General features: G+C 40.0%; 1 protein-coding gene across 5 annotated transcripts in view; it reads right to left on the reverse strand.

Moving 5' to 3' along the window:
- Window positions 1-26,430, reverse strand: part of MYRIP (myosin VIIA and Rab interacting protein) — a 236,398-nt gene extending 209,968 nt beyond the window's left edge. For 3 of the 5 annotated variants that reach the window (XR_008732035.1, XM_055709083.1, XM_055709082.1), the window contains exons 1-3: window positions 26,381-26,427; window positions 26,082-26,347; window positions 11,918-12,067 (exon numbers count right to left, since the gene is read on the reverse strand). Coding sequence is in view for 4 of the 5 variants with exons in the window: in XM_055709083.1 (XP_055565058.1) it covers window positions 11,918-12,027 (110 nt within the window). In the remaining variant the exon portion in view is untranslated. Of the gene's footprint in view, window positions 1-11,917; window positions 12,068-26,081; window positions 26,348-26,380 lie in introns of all 5 variants that reach the window. The other 2 variants (XM_055709086.1, XM_055709084.1) reach the window with 2 other exon arrangements.
- Between the last annotated feature and the right edge of the window lie 300 nt (window positions 26,431-26,730).

Here is a 26,730-nt window from a genome sequence, read left to right on the forward strand (position 1 = left end):
TGATTGAGATGCAAGCATTAGAGTTCTGTGCTGTTTCCAAATTATTCCATTTACAATGTGCTTGACAAATCCAAGATTATTTCAGGATATCCTTTCAAGCTGAAAGTTCTGCAGAAACACTACAGCATTTGCAGCCTATATACTCCAATATTTACTAGCCAAATTATAATCCAAAGTGTATCTAGAACCACACCCAATTTGCCATAGGCTGCATTAGTTTTGCCTCTTTGTAATATACTGAAGAGCTGTATTAATGAAGACTTACTATGGAACTCCCAAGATATTAATCCTATTGTAAACCAGCTTTATAGAGGGATTTGTGTTTTCCTTCATGGAGTTTGGATAGCAGTCAACAATACTAGTTACCATTTCTCCTGCTTTCAGTTTGGATAGAGCTAATTTTTTTCTTAATAGCTGGTACAGTGCTGCGTTTTGGATTTAGAGTGAGAATAACGTTGATAACACATTGATGGTTTAGTTGTTGCTAAGTAGTGCTGACTCTAAATTAGGGAGTTTTCAAGTTTCCCATGCTCTGCCAGCAAGCAGGTGTGCAAGAAGCTGGAAGGCAGCATAACTAGGACAGCTGACCTGAACAGGCCAAAGGCGTATCCCATACCACAGAATGTCATGCTCTGTATAAAGCTGAGGAAAGAAAGAGGAAGGGGAGAGGATGTTCGGAGTGATGGCATTTGCCTTCCCGAGTAACCATTACATGTGATGGTTCCCTGCTTTCCTGGAGATGGCGGAACACCTGCCTGCCAGTGGGAAGTGGTGAATAAATTCCTTGTTTTGCTTTGCTGGCATGCACGGGTTTTGCTTTACCCATTAAACTGTCTTTATCACAACCCACAAGTTTTCTCACTTCTACTCTTCTGATTCTCTCCCCCATCGCACTGGGGCAGAGTGAGCGAGCAGCTGTGTGGTGCTTTGTTTCCATCTGGGGTTAAACCATGACACCATTCCAATTTTTAGTAAGTACCATAGAGTAAAAAGAAAAGAAAGTATGTTTGAGTTCAACTGCTTTCAGGAGAACTTTAAGTCATAACTAGAAGGAGAATCAAAGGATTAAAGCAATAAAGGAAGAGAGGCATAAGTAAATATATTGACCAATTATAATTCATTCCAATAAAAAAAAAATAATAAAGGAACATGCTGTTACACAGACTCCTCTGGTGTAAAGTTCAAAGACTTGTTTCAACCTCAGGCACAGAGCCAAGTACACTGCAAATAAAGACAACAGTAGATTAATAATTTACTCCAAGTTCAATTACAGTGAAAATTATGACACTGTAGTAACTGCCCATATGTTAGTTCCTTCCCCTAAGCAAACATGAAGCTCCTTACCATACCCCCCAAGGGTAAATTATAATTAGCTTGTATTTATCATAGGGTAGAGTCATATACTTAGATAGCACCCATTACAACAATACTTTGTGGTATATTAACTTGTATACTACCCTCAGCTGAGATACAGCTGACAGTTTTTGCATGCAACAACTACTACAAATGCAAAATTTAACATGTTAATTTACACTACTATTCTTTTTTAAAAAAAATATTTTCACAAAGGTAACAAAAGCAAATCCATTTTATTTCACATATGCAACCAACAAACGTTAGAAAGTGTTACAGTCAGAAAGTATACTGAAACACCACTTTGGAAGTGTTGACAAAGCATTTTGACATCTTCAGATTTCTCCTATACATGCATACCCCTTTTTTCTTTAGCTGAAAATGTTCACCAATTTCATTTAGAAAGAAAAATGCTGAGAATTTTGCCATTTGTGAAACAAAGATCAGCTGTCTCTAACATATACCTCTTAACTCAGTCAGCTCCTTCCAAAAGTTGCCTGGCAGTCCTTTGAACTCACCATAAACACAGAACATGCCTATATACACTAAAAATCAAACTCCCCTCTAATTACACATTGTGACATTTCTAGAAAGCAAGGTGATCATAGTTTGCAATGGTTCACTTTGGAATGAGGTAGAACAGTGAAGAGACTGGCAAAAGTTTTATTAAACCTTAACTTGGAAAGTAGCTATCTTTCCATGAACTGCTCATGACACAGGTTCATAGACTTGAAGGATTTCTAAGAACTGTTATCCCATTTAGCACAGCTCATTCCTCCCACACAGCATTGAGTGGGAAGCTGTGCATGACAATTAATAGTTCTAGAGAACTGGAACGACGAGGTGTTATGTGAATACAAACCACAGCTATTTGTTAAGATGCACTTTTACCTCTGCTGATTCAATAGTTTGACGAGATCCTGTGATACACTCCCTAAGCTTCAGCACAGCTAACAAAACACTCATTTTGCCCCAGTACAGTGGCCTTAACTTCTCTAAGTGCTCCTTCCACATGATGAAATTTACTTACCCTGTGGATTCTGACAAGCTTTCAGTTCTTCATAGGCTTCAGATAGGAAATATTAGCAAGTATTCAAAATGCACCTTTTCATAATCAAAAACATGGACAGTAGGAGACGGCTCCACACTCATTTCAGTGCACAAAGGCAACTAAACTTCACAGCAGCCCTCTTCCACCTTCCTGTGCTGCTACTTAACAGCAGTTCTTGGTTCTACTCTCTCCTGTGCCTGAGGGTACAGGAACTGGCCACAGATAAGACCAGAGAGACTTCGTTGTCCATGAAGAACACAGAGAATGGAAATTCTTTAAGTAAGCAAAGGCAAAAACTACCCCTTGATTGGCCAACAATACTTGAAATAAAAATATAAGCAAATCCAGTTTCCAGTCAATACTATTTTCCTTAAATCAAGTATCTCTGAAATATTATAATACCTTTTAAGAATGGTAAAGCAGTAATGCTTTATAGGTAGAAGAAGAAGCCTCTTCCTTTCACAGACATTCATGTTTCTTAAATGTCTACTTTTAAACTTCCATACATGTATGTTTCTGAAAAAAAGTATTAACAAGTCAATTTTCAAATCTAAATCATAAGTCATATTTCAGATTGACAAACTTCATAATGTTGAGCAGTATCTCTTATTTTCTTGAAAACCAAAAACAAGTTTAACATTTAAGATGGGAAGCTGTATAGCTTCAGACAGATCCATCCAGATTGATGTAGCCAAGGAAAGGTCTACAGTATGTTTCTATGAAACTCACAGTAAAACCATTCCTTTCTGGCATAAACACATAAACTGACTTTAAATACAACACTTTTCCAAAACTGTAAGACTTGGCCCATACTGCTTACAACTTAGTGAAGTAAGTAAGAAGAGCTTAGTGAATGTTGTATGGCAACACATTTAGAGGATCCCTGTACTCTAACACAAAGAGTAAATCCTGAATAAATTACATTATGCAGCCATTCCTGTCATGTGTATTTACATGTTTTACCATAACTTGAGAAAGTACTAATTGTACTACTAGAGTAACACCTGAACTACTACTACAGCAAAACCAACACGTAAGGCAGACTTCAGCTTGCACAGATAACAACTGTAAGTTGGTACAAGATCTTGACCTGTAAAATTAGCTAAGCTGGATAAAAACACACTCCTCCAATAAAGCCATACATTTCATCCACAGATCTTTTCAATCAGTTCTGTAATTACAGCAATCACTAACCAACCTGAAGCACTAAAGCAACAACCAATAGTTATTGTAAAAACAAGCCCACAAAGTTAAGAGTATCCACGAGGTAGGTGTCCCACCATAGTGTACATTTTGCATTCCGAGCTTTGGATTTAAACCCTATTTCCAGTGTGCAGATAACTTGTCCAGACCTTTCTCCTCTGAAGCAAGATGCTGAAATTCAGCTGTTCTGGACCTGACACTTGTGCTCTTTTACATTCTTCCCAGCAACTGAAACTGGTTCCTGGAAAGTCACCTCTGTAGGCACTACTGCTTCCATTTTCATCTTTAGAAGCATCAGATTCTGAATCACTTATAATTCCCCTTTCAAAAAAGCTTAATTTTTACTTTAGATAGCACAACACGTGCACTGACCTATCCATTTCACACATCTCTCAAATGCCTTGGTTGCTCAAAAAAAAAAGTCTAAGCAACTCATAAGAAAATTTCTTCTCCTGCTCTCCAGCACCCCATTTCGTTTAATGGGCATGAGGGTGTCCAAACTCTCCATCTTCCTACTAATAAAACAAGTTTTCTTTACCAATAGGCTGAACATTTCAGTGATGACCTGCTAAATGATGGGGTTTTTCTCTCTTAGGCTAATTTTCACCCAGTAGTGCTTACATGAGACTACAAAATGATCATTTTTTGTTCATATATTTGCATTTTGGTCCAGTACAGCAATAAAAAGATGACAGACACGCAGTAGATGAGCCCAACTTTCAATGTGGTGTTTGCCCAGATCCAGATAACCTCTACAGAATCAATAGTTCTGAATTCACAGGACAGTGGGGACAGAACTCAAGAGGTCCACATGGTACATCTTCATACCCAAGGCAAGATCCAGAAACTGATGGCATTCATATAAAACCATGAATACCCTGTTCTTGAAACCTGTAACTATTTCTCTGGTAACCTCCTTCCCTCAGTAGATTCCCTCTATCAACCCATGAACATCTATCTGCTTTTGCCATGAACACTGAGCTTTGAGGCATAAGATTTCTGATAAACTGAGTGACATATTTAACAAGATTAGGTTTGAGGGGTTTTTTTCCAGAAAAAACTTTCTCTGAAGCACTTTCCCTGAAAAACACACTTAAGATTTAACATTTTCAGCAACTATTTTCAGTGTCACTAAATTGTACAGACAGGAGTCCATGCTCAAGAGAACATCCCTTCTCCACACTGCAGGGCCAGTCAGGTGAGAGATTACTCCTCCAAATCATGTTTAACAGCTTAGACCCTTCATACACAAGATATCAGAGATTAAATATTGATTTTACATTACAGATATTCATTATCACTAGGCATACTCACTCCTTGTAGCTCAACCAAATTACTACAAAAAAGCCTGGTTTTTTGTATAACATCTTTTTTTTTTTTTTTTATAACATCTCCTCAACATACTGCTTCCGTTAAATACTTACCCACAGGTCATGCAAGTTTGGCACAGTGTATATGGGCTGTACTTCAGCTAAATCTTCCATGGCCTGTCCAGTTTTGAAAACGTTAACTGCAGACATTTCTTTCTACGCAAATTTCTCTGATACTCCCTATAGTTAGGTGCTTTTTTTTTTTTTTTTTCCCACTTTTTCATAAGCCTCATCTCTCATGTTTCTTCATGCTTGGTTCACCAGCATTTCCTCCGAGTTGAAACTGCATTTGGAAATACATTTTTAAAAAGCCAAAACTCACATCTGGAATTGCCTGTATTAAAATTCAAGAATGACAGTTTGAGGAATGAGGTCCTGCTTTTGCCAAAGAACTTACTGAAAAGTTCCATCTAGGTTTCCCTTAAAGCATCTATATGGCATTCAAATGACAGGGACAGTCAGAGTGGGTTCCCATTATAGTCAATAGTCACAAGTATGCACAACCAAGATGCACAGAACTGTTTTTAGATGCACCTAAGCACAAGCTACTCTTCAGAAGTAGCCTAGCATTTTTCCCTCTATTAGGCAGAAAAAATTTGGACCCAAACCTGTAACTTAAACAGCTGAAAGTTCTTTGCTTCTAATGCCAGACTTTTTCCAGTGCCCCAATTTCTTTCTTGTAAGACATCAACTAAATCCCACCTTCTTGTCCACTGTTCTCACCTTCTCTGCTTATAGGTGGAACAGCAACCAACACAGACAGCAGAACCTACACACTAATTTTACACCAGGACCCTGTGGCGTTAGAGCAGAGAGTTTTGTGCAAATCACAGAACGACAGACTAAATGCTGTTGCACTGCACATGATGTGGCATGTGTATCACTGCTAAGATACCTACTTCCTTGACCAACCCCAACACAGCGTTATTGGATAGCACACAGCATACCTAGATCAATGATTCTTGAAATTAGTGATGAGTAACAGTTTCTAATTGGTTTTAAAGGGCATCCTTACTGACTCTGCAGCAAAACCAACCATTAGCTGTCTGGCTTTCATGCAGAATTCATCCAGGTCACTACTTTTTGATAAGCAATTTATCCTGACCTGAGAATACAGCTAAAGTCTACCTGTTAAAATATTAAACATTGCTGTTGAGAGAGGACTACACAGTAACAGTGTAAAGCATCTAGTACAGAAATGAAGTTACTGAAAACTCTTTATCCTGACAGCCTGCACGAGCCAGGAAACAAGTTCTTTGCATCTTGAAACAGTATACAACAAAATTGGTGATAATGTATAAATAAAGATGTCTTGGCCTTAATTATGTTAATGAACCCTTAATTCCAGGAAACAGCTGTACTGCCCTAGATATATTTTAATCTTGTTTTATAAGCCAAAGCAGCAGAAAAATAACATAGTAAGTTGCAATTATGATTCTGATGAATCATTCATTGCACTCAAAAATAAGTTTAGACACAAGTGCTAAATTTACGATGGCTCAGCAGAGCTTTACACTGGAAAAGTACGTTGCTGTGTTAACGTGGGAATCACAAAGAGCACTTTTCTCAGAGAAGGAATAAACCGTTCTAAGACCTTTTATCACAGGGAGAGAATACATGTGCCAGGACAGCCCATAAAGAAATGCTACCTATTCTCCTTAGCACGGCGTGGCCTTACTCTCAAGCCTCACGGGTAAAAGCAGGGATATGTAGTGGTATGTTACAGCCTCCTCCAGATCCCTTGAGGAGTTAATGAGCAGACACAGGAACTAGAATGCTGGCTACTTGCTGCAAAAAAAAAAAAAAAAAAAAAAAATCAGAGTAAAGGACAGGAATGCTCCTTGTGCTCTCCCCACACTGTCCATCAGTGAAGAGCAAGCAGGCTGACCTTATGAAATCACTTGGAGCAACAAGGTATTCATCAGAGAAGTTCATCTGCTGGAACTCTGCAGCCTGTGGAGATGAGAACAATCTCCCATTCCTTCCCTACCAGGAAAACAGCTTTAAAATAGTTCTGTTTGGAAGCAAGGAAAAGAGGGAAGACAATTGGTTTGGGTTGGTTTTTTGCATCAAATACCTTAAAACAAACAAGCCTGCCACAGGAAGGAAGAACAAGATATGCAGAATCAACAGATAGCTATCCAAATCTCAGACTTGGCATCTGCCAGTTTGATATGACTCACACAGACAATATTTCAATTAACAGAGGTTGGAAGGAGTTTAATATTTTAGCCACTACAAGACCCATGCCACATACTGTAAATACACTTAAGTCTACTACAGTCTGACGTGCAAAAGCATCAAACTGAATTCTGGGTTATGTCAGGTATGAGAATTTGTTTCTTAAGAAGCCTCTTCAGGAGTCTACTCATGCCACAATGGGCTACAACTCAAAATGAGCAGAAAATAAAAAAAAAAACCACAGGGAAAAACAACTCTCAATTTAAAACATCTAATCACCTTCTACACAAGGCCCTATCCTAGTCCCTTACCAATTCTTTGGCTAAAAGAAAATCAGACCAACCAGAGTGAAGAGGGCCCTCCACAGTGAGGATGCACATCTCATTTTTTTCTGCAAATAAAGCACTTCTGAAGATTTGCTCAATCACTGCAGTTTGTCTTTATCACAACTCAAAACACAACTGCATAAAGACAACAAAGTTGATATTCAGCAACCCAGCTATGAAAGACACATCAGGCAAGACGTGGTGATGTTTTTGCCTGTGGGTGGCAGTCAACTCTCAACACTTCCCTGGTGCTGTTTCAGTGACCCCATGTAACCATATTAATCAATTAACATGTTATGATCACACGTCCACGTGGCAGCAGAAGGTCAGTAATTTTCCCTTGTAAATAGATTTTTTCCCCGGTGATTACAGCAGTTCTATTAAACAAAAGAGAATCATGTCCCCTGCAAAGAAACATATTTCATCCCTGCCCGATACAAGTTTCTCAGGTTTATCACTAGAATACCACCACACAAATGGCTAATTCAGCATTCAATATGGTGATGGAAACTTTGGTTTGCCAGTGGTTATAGGAAGATGGCTTAAATTGCTTAGGCCATGGCGTCCTAAAGTAAAGTAGCTGCTGACAGGTAAAGCATCTGTTCTCTTGGCAGCTGATCAGCACTGAGGTCCCTTCTGTCGAACCCCTTTCCCAGCCTTCTAACTTTTCTTCCTTTGCAGTCCTTCTGAATGTTAAATTAAGTGTCAGGACAGCCATCTTTTAACCTGTCTACATGGCTAAAACTTAACAGGTTGGGAACATGTACCACAGTAACATGATCCATCAGGTTTTTTTTCTATAAAATGGTGATTTCATTTATTTAAAACACCCTGACTTCTCAGCATTCCTGACCCAAAACAAACAGACAAGCATGTTTATAGATACAGGGGTAACTGTAAAAACACAACCAAAGGGGGAACTGATTTTGCCAACAGCAGAGGAGAATAAATAATGACACATTTAGACAGCCAGGAAAATGGAATGCACAGGTAGTAAATGGAAAAAAAAATATAAAAGGCAGCAGTCTCATTTACACATCTGTTTATGTAAAGAGACTTATCTCAAACGCACATTTGGCCTTGTAAGCTCTCCTGCCATTTCTTTCTAAAAAAAAATAAAAAACCCCAAAACTCACAAACTGCAAATAAAAGGTGTTATACATAGCAAAATGTTAGAAGTTCAACCCTCAAAGCAGTCCAGTCTTCCCCATTGCTGACATTCTGCAGCTGCATGAAGTCTGAAATTCAAGATTAAGAAAATAAATTTGTCCATGAGAACACAAACCATTAGTGTGTCCAGTCAACTTGCTCAAGAAGCCAGCTACGATTGCTAGTGTCCCAGTAGCCCAGAGACAGCCTGCAGAGCTTCTGTGGTGACTTACACAAGGCTGTACTACCACAGCCTAGTCCTGAGCACCCATGCCACTCAATCACCTTCCTAATTATGCCAGACCTGCCTGGTTTGCCTGCTTCAACTGCTTCACAGAAAACCAAGCCCATCTATTTACAAGTCTGTGTTAAAATTTTAGCATCAAAGACTCTGGATGATTACACTAACATTGGAGTAAATAATAACATAATACTACTGCCAAAGAACAAAACCAACACATAATTAAAATATAAAGATTATGGGCATATAAGCAACAAAGAACAGTAAATATTATTAATCTGATAACAGGCTAAGAGCCATAGCAAAAAAGAAACTGAACCAATATGAAGCAGTAAGACATAATAAATCAACCACACTAATTGCTAACTATTTACATACAGTTATCTTATTGTTATCTTACCATTTTTAGTCAACTAATTTTTTCACAAGACATACAAGAGCAGCCTGTCTGATAACACTAGCATAAAGTTGGGAGAAAGATTTTAATTAGAGAACCACTGCTAAAAATTCTCACTGCAGAGAGATTCAAAACAGCTTTGCAGCAGAAAATGCAGATGATCAGTATGGCTTTTCTCCACACATTATGTCATTTTGTGTACAGAATATGGAAAAACCAGTTAACAAGGCATTGGTGTATTAGCTCTAAAACAGTTGCCATTTTAATTTACTACCTTAAAAACATTTATTAGGAGTGAAGATAAACTTAATTTCTTTAGTGTGTTCATTAAGTCTTCAGCTTCTGCTAGCAAAGCAAAATTGAAGCCATCAGCCACTTAGAGTTTTCTTAGCTTTCACTGTTCTCCTGATATAGTGGAAATCTGTCATATGTTCCCTTAAGTAGTTCTTGATCTTTAGAAATAATTGCTATCAATGGGAATAATCCCAGAGAGAGATCTGGGAAACAGCTTCTTACAGCTTTGTGGGGAGTAACACCCAAAAATAAAACTATTTATGGTATGAAGAATTATACAGAAACCCTATTTTAAGAAGGTATCACACACAAAAGTTCCAACAGTTCCATCCGAAGACTAATGTTACTACCTGGAATTAATTACAAGGAGGAAGAAATTACCCTCAGATATAACCTGGTTCTGAATTTATTAGCAGCAGTCTAATGTATAAACAATATATGCCAGTTTCTTGTATTAAACAAGATTGCTTGACAATATGTCTGAAGTGAAACTATATTGTAGACTTTGCCAGTTGGTAACTTTCTAAATACAAATGCAATAGGCCATCAAAGCAGACACAGGAACTAATCTACTTTCTTACAGGCTGCAAATCTAATCTATAGCAAGGTCTAAGTTTCTTATATAATTACATTTTCTATTACATAGTGAGACAAAAAGATATGCTGCTACATCCTTCCTTGTAACTCTGCCATTCGAAAAAAAAAAGGTCATAGCTTTTAAGCTTTGAACTTCACTAGCAATATTTAAGGCCATTAAAATTACTTACATTCCTATCATAAATATCAGCCTAAATTTCAGAACTTTGACTTTGTCAGTACAGATCATTATTTGCAGCAGTTCAACATACTTTGATACTTGCAGAAGGCATGAACTACAAGAGAAAAAAATGTACCTACTCATATATAAGCTGAGTTTAGCACATGTGTTTTTCCTATCTTTCCAGTGTTTTATCCCCCTCCTCACAACAGTTTTCCAGTTACCAAGTCTCATGGACAACTTCAGCAGCAAAACAGTAAAACACAAACACCAGGAAAAAAAAATCTATCTATCCAGGCTTTCCAATCAATTTTCTGCAGGCATGCTTTACATCTTTCCCCCTCCTTCTCTCACTAGATGCCCTAGCACTTCCCAACTGCGACATGCTTGCTCCAGTAAGATATAACCCGTCACGTAAAAAAGTAAGAGAAAGCCCCCGCACTCACTCTCCTTAAACTGTTTCTAGAATCAATTGGTTGTGAATCTCTTGGTTCTAGAATCTCTTTTGTTGTGAAAGATTACCAACAGCAACCAGTACAACCCATGGCAAAACACACACACACAAAAATAATCCACATGCCATCCTCATCCAGTCTTTTCTCCCTGCAGCAAGCTTGCGCTACCAAGCCATGCAAGAGCTTGTACAGCATGCTGAAACTGAATTAAGCCAATGCCACAAGCCTTCTTTCTTGTTCCTAATGTTCCAAGTAGTTTCAGAAAATAGTAACAGAAAATTGACAGAGACAGGATGCTTCTCAGTTCCAACTGCACATAAAATATATGCCTAGTTTTGTGTTTATTTCAGTCATCTTCCTGCCCTGTTGACTTCAGCTTGATACTAAATGATAAAAAAAACAGATGATACTTGTGATACTAGTAGTACGGTAAGAGAAAGTGTGTTTGTCAGTTATAGACAGAGACTTCACACTATTCTGGAGAATAAAGATGTGTTCAAAGAAGGTAATAAAAAAAATCAGACATAATAATTCAAGAAAATATTGTTGAAACTACAAGAAACACATTGCATCTACCAATTCAGGTGTCTGTCAGTAGTTCCCTTGTCACATAGCAAAGTTCCTGGGCTGAGAAAGTTACCTTGCAACAAATTCCATTTGTTTTCTTCCAGGTTGTTTCTGCTTGCAATCATTTTGTACAACAGAATACTGAAAGCAAAGATAACTTCTCAATACAAAGAATAGTATGTCCCATTGATTATTTCAGGGGAGGGAGAGGGGCTTAATTTCTTCACCTTCACATGTCTGCATATAGACAAGGTTTCTGAATAAAAGGAAAGGAACAGACTACAGAAAGCAAAAAATTCTCCCAGGATAATCTTAGTCTCTACCCAGGTGATATACACAGATTATTTAGAGGCCACTGTTGTGGTTTAGGCCAGGATAGACTAAACACAGAAGTGAATTACTATGCAATAACTGAATTCATGTGGAAGAGTCTGGATCTTTATTGCCTCTGGGATAGGAATGATTATTAATGCACAGAACACCACAACAAGAGCTGTGTTCTCCAGTTTACCCCACAGACAGTTTATAACAATCCAAAGAGACCAACATTTTTAATCATTATTTTAGTCTTACCTCAGCCTTTCTTCTTCTTTCTTACGAAGGCTGAAATCTCGTTGAACCACCTGGAGCACATGCTCTGCTTCTTCATCAGTCAAGCCAGAAAGATCCAGTTTTCTCCCCATTATATACTCTGTCCTGGATATAACTAACTATGAGGAATATCTGAAAGCAGAAACAATAAAAAAAAGTAACATAAATTTAAAGCACTGACACTTTTCCCAAGTGTGTTGAAATGACAGGCACATCTGCCCAACAATTAGAAAGTTGCTACCATAAACATCAGAGAAGAAAATCACAGAATCATTTAGGTTGGAAAAAAACCCTTAAGATCATTGAATCCAATGATTAACCTAGCACTGCCAAGTCTACCACTAAACCATGTCCCTAATCACCACCATCTACAGGTTTTTTTAATAACTCCAGGGACTGTGACTCAACCATTGCCCTGGGCAGCCTGTTCCAATGCTTGTCAACCCTTTCAGTGAAGAAATTTTTCCTAATATCCAATCTAAACCACCCCTGGCACAACTTGAATGATTCATTTTAGAATTATTTTTCAAGTTCCATGCACTGAAAGCAAACATGCCCAATTTAAAAATAAATGCAAAAGATAAATTATCTAGGATATTAAATAATATTGCGGGAAGATCTCAGTGTTGTCCTCCACAAGAAAAAACACACTAACTCAGGTGAAATCAGGTTTAGGCATTTATGATTTTATGCCATGAGTTTTCAAAACTTTGCAAAACACAATCCCCACGACTGTGTATGAGCCAAAAACATACTCTCCTGTAACACTCAAAAATATTTTGTACTACCAACTAAGAAACCTGGAACTATTTTAAGACACCATAAAAAAAAAAAATAAGCATATACCTTTCAAACATTTCCCAGACTGACTGGAAAAAGATTTAGATGTCACCACAATATCATTATTCCCCCTTTCTGTGAAGAACAACAGAGGCGAAAAAGTAGTAGTCAGCCTTATGAAGAAGGTACTATAAAGTTTGAACTAGAGCTTGGTCCACTTATTTCATTAATGAATTATCATAAATTTGTTCCAGTTTATTTTCATGTGACTTATTAATTTTGTTGAATTTCACTAAATTTAGCTCTTAATTTCTGTAATTTGATTTATGTAATTATTTGGGCAATCATAAAGATGTCCATCTCCACATTGAGTTACAGTTTCCAAAACATCACACAGTTTTTTCAGCTCTCTTATGAGCTCCTAGCAATGTACATAATAATTACGAACACAAAGAAGTTATCACATTATACCAAAGAGGCAACTATTACTGCCTCTTCATCCATGTTAAGTGTCAACTGAATGATACTATGTGAAATACAAACTGGTTCTGTCTCAGAAAAACACCTCTAAGCAACACTGCTATGGCATACAATTAAGTGCTCCAAATAGAAGGGGGGGGAGGGGGCAGGAAACTAACACTATTTTCTAAACATAACAATTAATTTGCTACTTAGATGATGATGGGGGATGTGGTTGGTTATTTTTTGTTGCATTTGTTTGGGGGTTTGGGTGAGTTTTATTATACAATATTTACCTTCCTCCAACCATCTGGTTGCAGGTTCTCAAACAAACAAAAAAAAAAAGCAACACCACATGGAACTAGGGTATTGCTCATTTTTTTTTTCTTTTGGTTAGACTATCAAAGTTTAGAACATACTCTTCATTCAAAGAAACAACACTTCAACAAAAACAAGCCAACAAAACCAAGCAGATGGGATAGAAGCTTAGGTGAAATAAAGATGGCAAGATTCCTCCAGTGAGACACCTGCTTATCACACAGCTAACAAAGGACACAATGGAACAGTATGTTCTGGTTTGACTCTTCAGGTCTGCTACGGAAGTTGAAAAGGAATATCAACAATGAGTTAATAAAGGCTATAAAAATGTACTTCTAAATAAAATTACCCCCATTTTTGTAGAAAGATGTGTCACAAAACCAAAGAACTATACATAGTCTTCACTAATCCCATTTGCAAGGCCCAGAACATACGTTAAAATTGAAGGTTGGCTAAAATATAGTGAGGAACGACTGGCAAGACTTTCTTCCATCCCACACGCACGTGTAAGTCTTTCTGACATTTTCACCAGAATGTTAAGAATTTCCCCTGTACCTTCATCTACAGTCCTTGTACCAAAGCCTTGCTGGGCACAAGCAAGCACAAGAAATGGCGAGGCAGGGCTTACTGAGGTTACGCTTACACATTGCAGCTCAGAGACAGAGTAAGCAGTGCCCTGCGACATGTTCTTCTGTTCAGGCTCTAGGATACCTGTCCAGCTCTTCCCTCACAAAGCACTCCAAGTGCAAAGGCCTCTCTGACTTTCTAAAAGCACAGAAGGGCTTCACTTCAGGAAAGGCACACCCGCAGGGAAATAAGTAGAACTTTTCCAATTAACTTTTTTCACACCCATACACTTCACGGGAGAAACACAGGATATAAAATAGTTTTATTTCCTCTTAGTTTAAGCAATTGCTGGAGCCAGTAGACGTGCCTCCATGGTAGGGCCACAGTGGTCCAAGACACAAAATGACGAAGATACTAGGAGATCAGAGATGCCATTCCAGTTGTTCTCAAGCATCAAGTTAACAACTGTAATTAACAATGTCATAATAAGTTCTCTCTTCAAGTCTTCATCAAAATGCTTTTGGAAACGTTGTCAACATTAGCACTGTTTTTCATACATACAATCTGTGGTCCCCTGGTAAAGAACATTATCCCTTTGATTCAGCCACCACTGCTGACTGTGAGCATATATTCAAAGGGGGAAATTTACCCCTAAATCTGGGGTTAACTGGACCCCCATCCAGTTACCAGAGGTAACGTCACTACCTCTGACTTTTTGGGGGTTGGCAAACGCTTAATTTCAAATATACATATATTTCAAAATCAGCACTGACTTTAATTTTTGTTTTTCATGTGGTTTATTTACCTATAAGACTCTCAGTCTGCATTCTAATATTACATTAACCTCTAAGGAACTTGTGTGGTTTTTCCCAGGAAATAATTTTTCATCACATTACTAAATCACCTCTGATCTGGGAGTTATCACAGCAGTTTATAAATATTTATAAACAATGCTCAAATGTCTTTTTTTCAGTAGATCTCGATTACACATTTTGGAAAGACACAAAGGCAAATCCTCTAGAGGAAGTGTAACAAGCTACATTTGGGGGGGCAAGGGGAGACAACCAAATAGTTTTTCAGCCTAAAGTAACTTCTGGCCTCAACTGAAATAACTTAAATGAGGATGTTCAGGTGTTTGCCTTAATGAGTAAACACTTCTTTGCTAAATCTCAAACCGAATACAAAATCTAAGCTTTCAGAGATGTTACAAGGAATAATATGGTTCCCTAAACTCCTGCTCAACAAATTAACACACTTAACAGGAAAGCCTAGGCTTACAATACATGATTAAGCATTGTTTGAGTAATACTCTAATCTTAATACTTCTTACAGTCTGTTTTAAATCCAATTAAAACTTCCACATTGAATTTTTTTTTTTACTTTAACCTTTACAAAAAAAAACCCTCCAAAAAAACAACCACAACCCCCCACACACAGAAGAAGAAGCAAATAAAATGTTTTTCAAGAAACGCAAGCAATGCTTCTGAATTTTAAAATGAACAAGAGCATCAACACCAGAAATGAGGGCAAGCAGTGTATTTCCTAGTCACTCACATGATAGCTAAGCTGCTTGTACCTGCAGTCTCAGAAGATTAGCATTACAGGAAGGTGGGGAGAAAACCCACAAACTTTTTTATTTTTTTAAGTACCAACTAACATTTAAAACAGATTCTCTCCTTGACAAAGAGCCACATTATAAAGCTAATTATGCAAGTGCTCATACCAAGTATAGTACAACACAGACATCTTAGCTTTATGCTGTAGCAAAGAAATCAACACAAGCAAGGCTGCATCTGGAGTGCTGCATCCAATTTGCGCTCCCCAGTGCAAGAAAGATACAGACTTACTGGAGTAAGTCCAGCTCAAGACCATGAAAATGATTAAGGGACTGGAGCATCTTTCACAAGAGGAGATGCTGGGAACACTAGGCCAGCTCAGCCTGGAGAAGAGAAGGCTCAGGGGTGATGAGCTTTACAGTGTGTATCTGGAAGAGATCCCTCCAATAACCTGGCACTATAAACAAGAATATCCTAAAATTCTTTCAATTTCTGAGTAAAATTTTTGATCAAGGTTTCCACAACACAGAATTATTTTTGCTTTAAAATGCTGCTCCTGTGCACTGATGAAACCCAATATCAAAGAGTCCAACCCCGCTATTTGCAACTGGAATATTTCTATAGAATACCTTTTCCTCAAATGCTCTCAGCTTTAGTCACCAAACTAAACACCAAAGCTTTTCTACTCTGTTCTGCTAGTCTACCACTTCTAGTATTTTCCAAGTAGAAAATAAAGAAAAAAACTCCTAGTAATTGTATCCCTGCTCTGTCACCAACAAACTCATCTTTACTTCTTTCAGTAGTCTGTCAAGACCTAAATAATACTGTTCAATCCATCTTGTCATTATACTTTGGCATTTGACCAACTTTTGCAGAAGTCTTTAGTACCTTAAGAAATCCTTTCTATAATCTTATTGGTGAATATTTTGCCCTTTTAAATCATACAATATAGTCACCTTTCTATGCCAAAAAGGAAGACAAGCACTTAGTCCACAACAGAGCTCCTCCACCACAGTTCATAATTTAATAAGTTTTGTTTATTGAACCTCCAAAAGGAAGGGATTGCACTGTCAGCACAAGTTAATTATGCTAAGTTTTTTAATGTAAATGTCACAATACCTATCATATATTCATTATATAATGTCACATTAGTGACAAAAATGAGGTCTGAGTGTTGAAAGCGTAAAGGGGATTCCTGTGTTTTGAATTGTCAACACACTTGAACAGAACAGACTTTAGCCAAAACATTTAGAGAACACTACTGTCTAAAGTAATTTCTACTACAGCTAGCACATCACTAAGTCTAAAATGAGGCAAAATTAATATTGCTTATAAATTCCTTAATGTTTTTTAACCTCCAAGAAAGTCTAGAAGCTGCATTAAACAACACTGTGGATATTCTTCCCTTTTCACTGGAAATAAACTAAAGTCCCAAAATAACAAGAGGGAAAATACAGTCATCAGAAACACAAAGCCACCTATTTGGGTGAAAAATTAAGCATGGCTCAACTGACTTCAACACAAGGACTTGTATTTGGTGTGCCACATTTTAAATGAGATGCAAAACAAGATCTCAAAGAGGATGCTATTCTTTGCACCCACACCAATTTCAGCTGAGATTTACTACACGTATTTCCTGGTCTATAGCCAAAGCAGAAAATTATCTTTCTTTCAGCCTAGTACTAATTTTATGTGAGATTTGTTTAGAAAACCAAACAGATTGCAAGTTTCTGAGCAAAGTTAAGTTGATTTCACTGGAAGGGTGCGTGGGAGGGGGGTGAAGCAGCAGGTTTTTAGAAGAGCCATGAAGTTTACTTGGTTCCTTCTAGGAGAAATCTTCCTTATTAATGCAAATTACTGCAATAACTGTGTGTACTTCTTGTCTAGAAGACTGCCAGATATACTATAATGGGGGACATTGTAGATCTTAAAGGTCAAAGGTTAATACCGTATGGTTTTAAATTTTAATCTATTTAGGAAATAAATAATTTTGCAGTCTTCTTGCTTCTATATTTTACATCATTTTAAGTACTGAATATGAAATAGCAGAAGTAGAAAAGCCCCACTAAAGTCACATTTTATTTTAAAATGGCACGTCTCACCTAAGAATGGCTCTCCCCCAGAAGCAGAACACAGCATATTAAATTGTTTCTAAAAAGCAGAAGCAATTTTATTTAAATAGCAAAAAAAGCTCTTTTTACAGAAAAGACTGAAGAATATACCAAAGGACTTTATTTCTGTCATCTACCTTTCACAGATTAAAGTAAAAAGTCAATCCTAACAATAAGTCATGACCACTTTATACCTATGTATCAAGCCTACAACAGATACACAAGTATAAATCCCATTGGGAATTAAAACTGAGATAAAACCCCCAAATTCGTTGACTGGAATAATCTTCTCACTGGTAACAGCAAACTCTTACAGAAAGGCTTACCCAGAATTTGGCCCTTACAGCTGCTAAAGATCGTAGGTCACCCTGCACACACTGTTAGCATGCATCTCACTCCGCTGGCTTTCTAGTTACCGTACACTCTCATTTTACTTCAGTCTCATTTTCCATTGTTTATGCTGAACTAAGGCAAATCACATTCAGCTCTATTTTCTCTATTTAGTAGCAACTGCCTTTTGGAAGAATGCGTAGTCAAGATGATGGGTCTGACAGTATTCTGATTGTGTGAGACTGACTGTTTTCCTTCCTGAAACAAGAAAGACAGCTTGGAGAAAAAGACAAAACAGGAGCAGTAACACACTGACACGCAATCGTACCTTGGATGAATGAAGGCACATGGAAAAGCAGCTACTCTAAAGCATGAAACACAGCTCATGACTGTAATGGACTGTCAACCAACCCCAAGGTGAACCATCACAGGTCAGAAAGAAAGCCAGCACATGCACTTAGAGCTTGCAACTAATGCAATCTGAAATCTTGCACATCTTGTGTGTACAGACCGCAAGGGCTTCCCTTTGGATGCCCAACTTAGCAAAGCGGGGCTCAGAGATTACTGCTGTGTACCCAGGCTCCCTGCACAGAGAAAACAGCAGCCGCTGAACAGTTATGCCCCTTCTTCCACCTTTCCATCAAAAGCCAAACCAGAATGCAGCTGGCAAATCACACTTCACACTGTATAAGCATGAGCCTGTATGAAGAAAATACTAAACAAAAAGCTCATTTGTATTCCTACCTCTCTACTCAGCCTTAGCTCAAGAGTGAAGACTGCAAAAAGACATTCACCCACCTGTCTTGCACTACACAGGCCACTTCTTTCTCCCAAGACATCTGTCAGTCTCACCATTTCACAATCAATGGCCCTCAAATGAGCTACACACATTGAAAGGAGATGAAAGAAATAGCAAATCCTTCTCTGTTCCTTGAAAGAATTGATGGCAGTTTCTGTCTCATTTTAAGAGGCAGGCAGACAAGGGAGTACTCACTTTACCTGTGTAACAGTAATATGTGCACCCAGGAAAAGGCTATGTTAAGCCTAGGAAGCTCCAGCATTTATCTCCCTCCTTGTGGAAGAGCATGTGAGAGAACACAACTCAGGATATTCCTGTGCTCAGATGTCAATGTCCTGTTTTCCCACACAGGTCAAAGAAACTGAAGGATACAGAAGGTCCACTACCATATGAGAGCTACAGAGCAGCATGTGACAAGTAAGCTTTCTAAAGCTAAACATCTTCTCGAGTACCACAGCAGTCACTATTTAGAAGAATAGCTAGAGAGGCATATCCTACAGCTAAAATCAACAAACTAACCCAGAAAACATCAGTTCACCAAGATAACTCTTGCAAGTTCAAGATGCCAAAGCATCACTACTATGTAAAGTGGTGGCAACGTTTCTCATGAGTTATTCATACCTTTAATGTGGGGAAGAACACACCGAGAGAAAAGGTGAAGTTTTTATAGAACCTCAAACAGCTCCAAAAGCACTACACATTTTAATCTGCATATAAATTTGATTTTCAATCTCAATAATACAGGCAAAAGTGTTATATTAAGAATCTTATCATAACTTGAATGCCATATTGGATCAACCCATGCAAACTACAGCGGTAAACAGTTAAGTGGACTGCTTGACTGCTACCAAAATATCCATAATATAGAATCCAATATGCAAACATACCACAAGCATACTTAAAATATACTACACAATAAAAAGATTTTTTCCCCCACATGTTGCACTAATTGATACCCTGTATCCTTCTTACTAAATATCACTCATCACCATATCCTTAAGTTTGATCCAAGAACTAACCTTTGATTGAGAGACTATTTCTGCAAGACTGGGACAGAGACAGAAATTATATTTTGAGAGATAAGAAAATGCTTCCAACAGCAGTTGCCACAAAGAGGCAGTATTCTGCAGTGCTGCCAGATGTGAAAAAAATTAATACAGTAAAACACTGTTAATTCAAACTACTGACAGGAACCCTCACTGCAAATTACTGGATTTTACAGATTACCAAGTAAATGAAAAAAAAAAAAACCCAAAAATAATTAATTTCATAAGACTGTGCCTTTCACATTCACTCTGACATCTGCAAAGCACTTCTAACCCTGATTTATGCTGGAACAAGCAAGAATTGTAAGAGATACAATAATGGCATCTGTAAATCCACATGTCCCATTTTACTGAGACTTTGTGATGAGCTGTAGTTGGCTGACACACAACTTACACCCCATGCACGGAAAAAAAGGGTTTCAGAAGCAGGTTGCCTTTGAATTGTTTAGATAAGCATTTGTTAAGAGACATAAAACAAGACTAAAATAGAGCCAGAGCTGTAGAAAGCCTCTGAAAACCCTAGTAGTTGGGTTAATCTGTCAGGTGGGGGAGTTAATGGATTAGTTTGTTGACACTGGGACCTACTCTATGCTTAAAAGAGGCTCTGTTTTGGACCTGAGCTTGACTACTTTTTCTGTGTTGACACTGCACAACATGGATATGATCTGAGCTCTGGCCAACTAACACAAACCTGAAGTTCTGGATCCCAAGTTTATACAAACAAGGAACATTTACATTCAAGCACAAGACACAGTCAGGCACTTTCTGGAGTTCAAAGGCCAGCCTCACTGTCAGGTTTTGTCTGCTGGTTCACTTATAGCTGTATCCAAACCGGTGCAGCCTCAGAGCTCCTTTAGTTTAAACTAGGGAAGCAAAGCAGTTCATCCTCTTACAGGTTTAGAGGATCATCCAACCAGCAGAGATACCTTGAGTCCCACAGAACCTATTATTTGATCAACTTAAGGTAAGCTACATCTTTAGGAACTAGCTAGGACTCCTCTGTACCTTAAAAACTTTTTTTAAAATAAAATAAAAAAAAGCATTTCCCTTTATCAGGGCTCACTCTTGAAGACTGAAGTAGCATTAGCAGTACACTGAAATAACATGCTCCTTTGATAAGTCTACATGAAGAACATCAGCTTCACCAAGAAAAACTCCTATTTCTAGTCGCTACATTAGCTTCTCCCAATTTTTAGATTCCCAGTATCCTTTATAATAGGCCTCTGGACCTTGATACAACATTGACACCATCTTCCCCTCCAGTTGAAAGCACAATCTCAGGTATTCTTCACCTACCACAACTACACAACTGACATATTTCCACGGCGGAGGTGCAGTTCACTTAATCATGTGTGGAACCTGAGTCCACAGTATCTCATCCATTGATTCCCCTCTTTTTGACCTGCGACATTACCTTGGAGCACAAAACTGAAGCCTGCTTATTAAACATTAGAAGGGTGGGGAGTGTGTGTGTGTGGAATAATCTATCTGATCTTGCTCTAGATGTGAACGGCTTTCCTCTCACTTGGGATTCAACCCACAGGTTTTGTGCTTGAGGTGATTAACATACATGCAATTTTTGGCACTGTCTTTTAGATCAAGCCCCACTGAGATTGTAAAAAGCAAATCACCAGATTATACTTTTTAGAATCCTCTCCAAAGCTCTTTCAAAAAACCTGCTGTTACTCCAATTCATGCACTATGGTTTAACTTAAATCCAATTCATGGTCTGTCAAACAAATGTCAAAGCACTTATGACAGCTGGATGCAAGCACTGAGATAACTTCCAGAAAGTGACATTCAAGCACTCTGGGGATGGCCACTGAGGGGCAGAGGAATCAGTTTTCTGAATAGGAAAAGCAGGAGTCACCCCCTTGCAAGATTAACAATGGTTAAAAAATAGCTACACTCAGCAACTTGAGGTATTTGAGGACAGTTAGCTGCACCTCTGTCAGCAGCACTTAAATCATGCACTGAACATCCATGCTGTAGCAATTCACAATAATGGTACAAATCAGCACTTTTCTATTTGGATTGCCCTGTGACACAACTTCCTGTTCATACAGCCCAAAAGGGACAGAAGAAACCCACATTAAATGACCTTCTGTATCAGAAGTAATACCTAATAAGCAAAGAAGCTCTTCTTGTATTAGTTTCAGGAGAGACAAAAACCCCTCACCACAACAGCAGAACAGAAAATTTACTCTTCAAGTTGTAAACACGCTTTGCTTGCTTTCCTTTCCAGAAGGAAAACAACAGATTATGCACTGCCTTCCTCCAAGAACAGAAAGTTGGTTTACAACGGCAGAGCCACGTATTATTCTGCATGGAGCAGTCACATGGAGGGTGTGGGGGAAGGAATTGTTTAGTTATTAAAAAAACCCAAAGATTTCAGGCTGTTTCCTGGCTTCAAGACTCATTAAAGCCAGTGGGAATGCCATGGATTTTAATAGCATTTGAATGAGGCTCTATACTTCAGACTGCTATCACAAGGCAAGACTACATCTCATTTCCTACAGTAAATAATCTTAGCACCCTTCAAACAGATTTGATCCAAAAACTATGGCTGCATTAATCTGTTTTATTCTTCTCCATCAGTAAGCAGCATATGTTGCAAGGAAGAATCCAGAAAAAAAGGTTTTTGCAACTGCTGCAGAGCAGAATTTGAGCTTAGGTCTTCAGCAGTAGGACAGGCTAGTTTCCTTCCCGCCTGCCAGCCAGCGCCAGAAAAACTCCGGAAGTCTACTTAATTGATTACCGTGAGTCAACTTGAGAGAATGCCATAGAAAGTGTCTCATCTTCAAGATTAATCTCCAGAGTAGTTAGCTCCTCCACTTCAATAGGTAGTATTTCATTTAGAGATGTACTTTGCCTTGAAGAATGCAAAATTAATTTCCTATGGTAATGCTTTATATCTTAAAACAATCAGTAGATAGTAATGACTGCAGTAATCTAAATACCAAACACCATATTCATTTTTCTTTTATGATCATCAATTGATCAATAGGTAGTAGGAAGTAACAAGAGGTCTTGTTTCCTTTACTCAGCTCAGGAACTAATGGGTCAGTAAAAATTTGCAAGATAAAGGTTTTTGTTAGGATAACATTCTCAAAAAAAGAAAAAAGTGCTCTGCTGTTGAAGTTCAACACTTACTGGACTGGAAGTCTAATGTGTTCCTGTTCCCAGAATATTCTTCATAAGATCTAAAAATTTGCCATTATTGCAATAATGCCAATATTAGCTTTTGACCAGTCAAACCACTGCATCCTTATACTCTGTTCATATACGCTAAAGCTGCAAGGCAATTCATTAAACTGCTTTCCACTACAGCGTGCTTTATTTATTTATTTTCAGGACATAAAATGTCACGTGATGTTTACTTTCTGAAAATGCATTTTTTTAAAAACGTAGCACAGCATTTTTCTATAAGATTGTTAAAATAATAATAATAAAAGAGGATAACACATTTCAACTTGAAAGTTAAATAGCAAACAGGTCACAATCACTAGTCTTTACCATATGAATGACAGAACCTACTAGTGTGCCAGCCACATGCAAGAGGTCTTCCTCTTGGGTTTCTGTAAATTCATGTAAAGTTTGGAGACAGGCATCTTTGCCCAGTCTCACAAAGAGATACACAAAACTAGACCATGGCTTGAAAACTTACCAAATTACACTGTATTTAGCCCTTCTACAAAGTTCCCTGTTTATGCTATAAATAAAGGCCAAGTTTCTTTGGTAACCTGAGCAACAGTATGGCGTGCTTTGCTCCACGCTGAAATACAGCGGCTATCTTCCTCCTCCCTTAAATCCAATAACCTTCTTTTGAAACTAAGCTGCTATAAATCTCTGAATAAAAGAAATATGGACCTGGTTTATTTTCTGTCTGTCAGTGGTTCACAGGTAAGCCAGAAGCCTTTACTATCTCTAAGAATTTATCTAGTAAATTACCTACCTGGTTCCAAAAGGAAGGTGAATAAAGCATTCCACAGAAAGGCTGGATTAGTCCACTCAAACAAATGAAAGGGTTTTCTCAAAGAGAAAAATTGTCCCGATGGCTTTCATGGAACTATATGCAACTAGTTTCCTTCAGCTTGTCCAACTCTGCAAGGGCAAGTTAAGATGGTTTACATTGCCAAACAGCAGTTTCCAGTCTGATAACAGTAGGGCATATTAACGTTGGCAATAGAAAGGAGTCACATTTTCATACGGGGTACTGTTTATGAACAATAATGCATTTCGTATATATAGCTCCTCTTCAGCATCACTCATGCACAGGGTTTTTTTTCCTTTTTTTAAGTACGAGCTGATCAAGTGTTCTGTTAACTGCAACTTTAAGCAGGAAAGGTGAATTCCTACTGTGCTCGTGCACTTGGGTATACCCCATATAATCCAAAAACCTGGTTTAGTAGTCAGGCGTAGCCCACTAAGCTGTATTCATCAAGTTGGGGCGAAAGCAGGAAACAAGCCCAGGAAAAAAACTTAAAAAGTTTTAGCTTAGCTTTCTTGATCTTGTATGACTCCTAGACAGCGCTGGTTCAGATGAAGACAGTCTGTTAGAAAGCATTAACCTGTATCAAAGGGCAATATTGCATCTTCAGCCTGCTGCTGATTCAAGTGATGCAAGTCCTGGCACTGGGGCAGTGCTCTGTAAGTATCCCTCACCCTGGTAGAGGCTACTGGCATGGAATTCTCACTAGCAATTAATGAATCACAGCTGCTGAAAATTATACTCTCCTGTTTGTAATTGCTATATACATTGTACTAAGTTACCTGACAAATTCCACAGGAAGGCTACAGAATTGCTGAGTACATTTTTGGATGCTTGGGCATAATGCATCAGTAAATATGCTCCGATACAATCTGGTACCTGAGTAACCATGGGTAAGGCAATAGCCTGAGGGACTGCATACAAGGTACAGCACCTTCTGCTTTTGACACAGCTCTGTTCATTTTTTTAAGCTAGAAATAAACAGCAAACATCACCATTTGACACTTAACTGCAGGGACAGAGTCAGTGATCCCAGTACAGTTCACAGGGAACCGCTATCACCATTAATAAGCAACTATAAAAACCTGTCTGTCCAGCTTGATGACAGGTCCCTCAAAGTTAGAAAAATGTTTGGTGAAGTGAGAACTAAACCAACTTTCCCTCCTTTCTCTCTCGCCTTCCAGAAAAGGGTTATCAGAAGAACGCATAAAAGCTTTTATTGCCAAAATCCATGCTGTGCCTATTCTAACAAACTCCAGGCTCCATAGCAAGACAGCTACCAGCATTTTCAGAAATGGTAGGCAAGGTAAAAATTTTAGTAAAATGGTAGGTATAAGGCCAAAAGAATAAGCACCATTTGTCAAAAATAGATCACTAGATACAGTTAACAGCGCTGCAAACATGCTTGAGGGGGGGACGCACACGCGCCCTAAGGCATTTTGCGATCTAATTTGGTTACATTCGCATAAAACACAACACAAACCCCAGCACAACACACGCTCCTACTTAATTAGATTCTCTAAGAAAAGTCAGCCCGAGCCATATGGTATTTTCCTCAGCAGTTACGATAAACTGACCTTGATACTAGGAAAACGCACGCTGCTTCTGTCTGAAGCACAAATTACAGGCACGGAGCGGCGGGATGCTCCCGCGGAACGGGGGCAGCGGCAGCGCCACGCCGAAGCCCTCCGTGCTCCCGGGGAAGTTGCTCTGGAGTAACACGCTCCAGTCATAACCGTAATAATGTGAATAATTAATAATGCACCGCAGTGACAGTGCTCGAATAACCACGCTGTCAGCAGAACACTGCGAAGCTAACCAGGCATCTGTCCGGTAACTAAAAGAAGCCTCGCATAGCGCCGTCGCCCCCGCCCCCCACCTCAGCACACGAGGTCGCCGGGGGGGGCGGCCCGCCTCGGCCCCTGAGGCGGCCCCTCAGCCACCACCGGCCGCAGGACCCGGCGCCCGGCCCCGCCCGCAGCCCCTCACAGGGGGCAGGGGGCAGCCCGCGGCGGCCCGAGCGCCGGCCGCCCCCCGACGGGGCGCTGCGGCGGGCGGCCCCGCAACCACAGCCCTGCCGCAGGCCCGCTCACGGCGCCGGGCCCCGCGGCGGCGCTGCGGAAGCCCCCCCGCCCCAGCCCCAGCCCCTGCCCGCGGGGGACGGCGGCCGCGCCCCCGGCCGTACTCACCCTCGCCCAAACGCGAGGGCTGCACCAAAATGGAGGTGGGCAGGACCTTCCCCGCGCGGGGGGCACGGCCAGAACCACCGCCGGCGGCTGCGCCCCGTCGCTCATGCAAGGAAGGGGCTGCGGCCGCCCCGCGCCGGCTCCCGGCCAGCCACCTGCGCCGAGCCGCCGGGCACAGGTGCCCCGCTCCCGCTCGCCGCTCCGCACCGGCCAGCGCAAGACGAGAGCCTGCAGTCGCCGTCTCCTCCTACCGCCGCCTCCTCCGCCTCCTCCTCCTCCTCCTCCGCCTCCTCCTCCCCTACCGCCGGACGCGCCACCGGGTGCTGCTGCGGTGCCGACGGCGGCAGCTCCCGCCGCGCCCCGGCACCTGCCCGGGCGCCGCCGGCCAATCGGCGCGGAGGGGCCGGGCGAGGGGCGGGCGAGGGGCGGGGGAGGGGGGGGGAGCGGTGCGCGGGCCGGCGGCGGCACGGAGGCGGGGGCGCGCTCCCTCGTTCCCGCGCACCCGCGGCTTGCTGCTCGCCCCTGAGGCGGCACGCGGTGCTGCGGGGACGGGGCTCTGGCGGGTGCCTCGGGGGCGGCCCTCAACGCCCGGCCCTCAGCGCACGGCCGAGGAGCGGCGCGGGGGCTGCCGGGCGGCGCTTGCCGCGGCGGG

This window comes from Falco cherrug, chromosome 4 (assembly GCF_023634085.1).
Source record: "Falco cherrug isolate bFalChe1 chromosome 4, bFalChe1.pri, whole genome shotgun sequence".
In the NCBI taxonomy this organism is placed as follows: Eukaryota; Metazoa; Chordata; class Aves; order Falconiformes; family Falconidae; genus Falco; species Falco cherrug.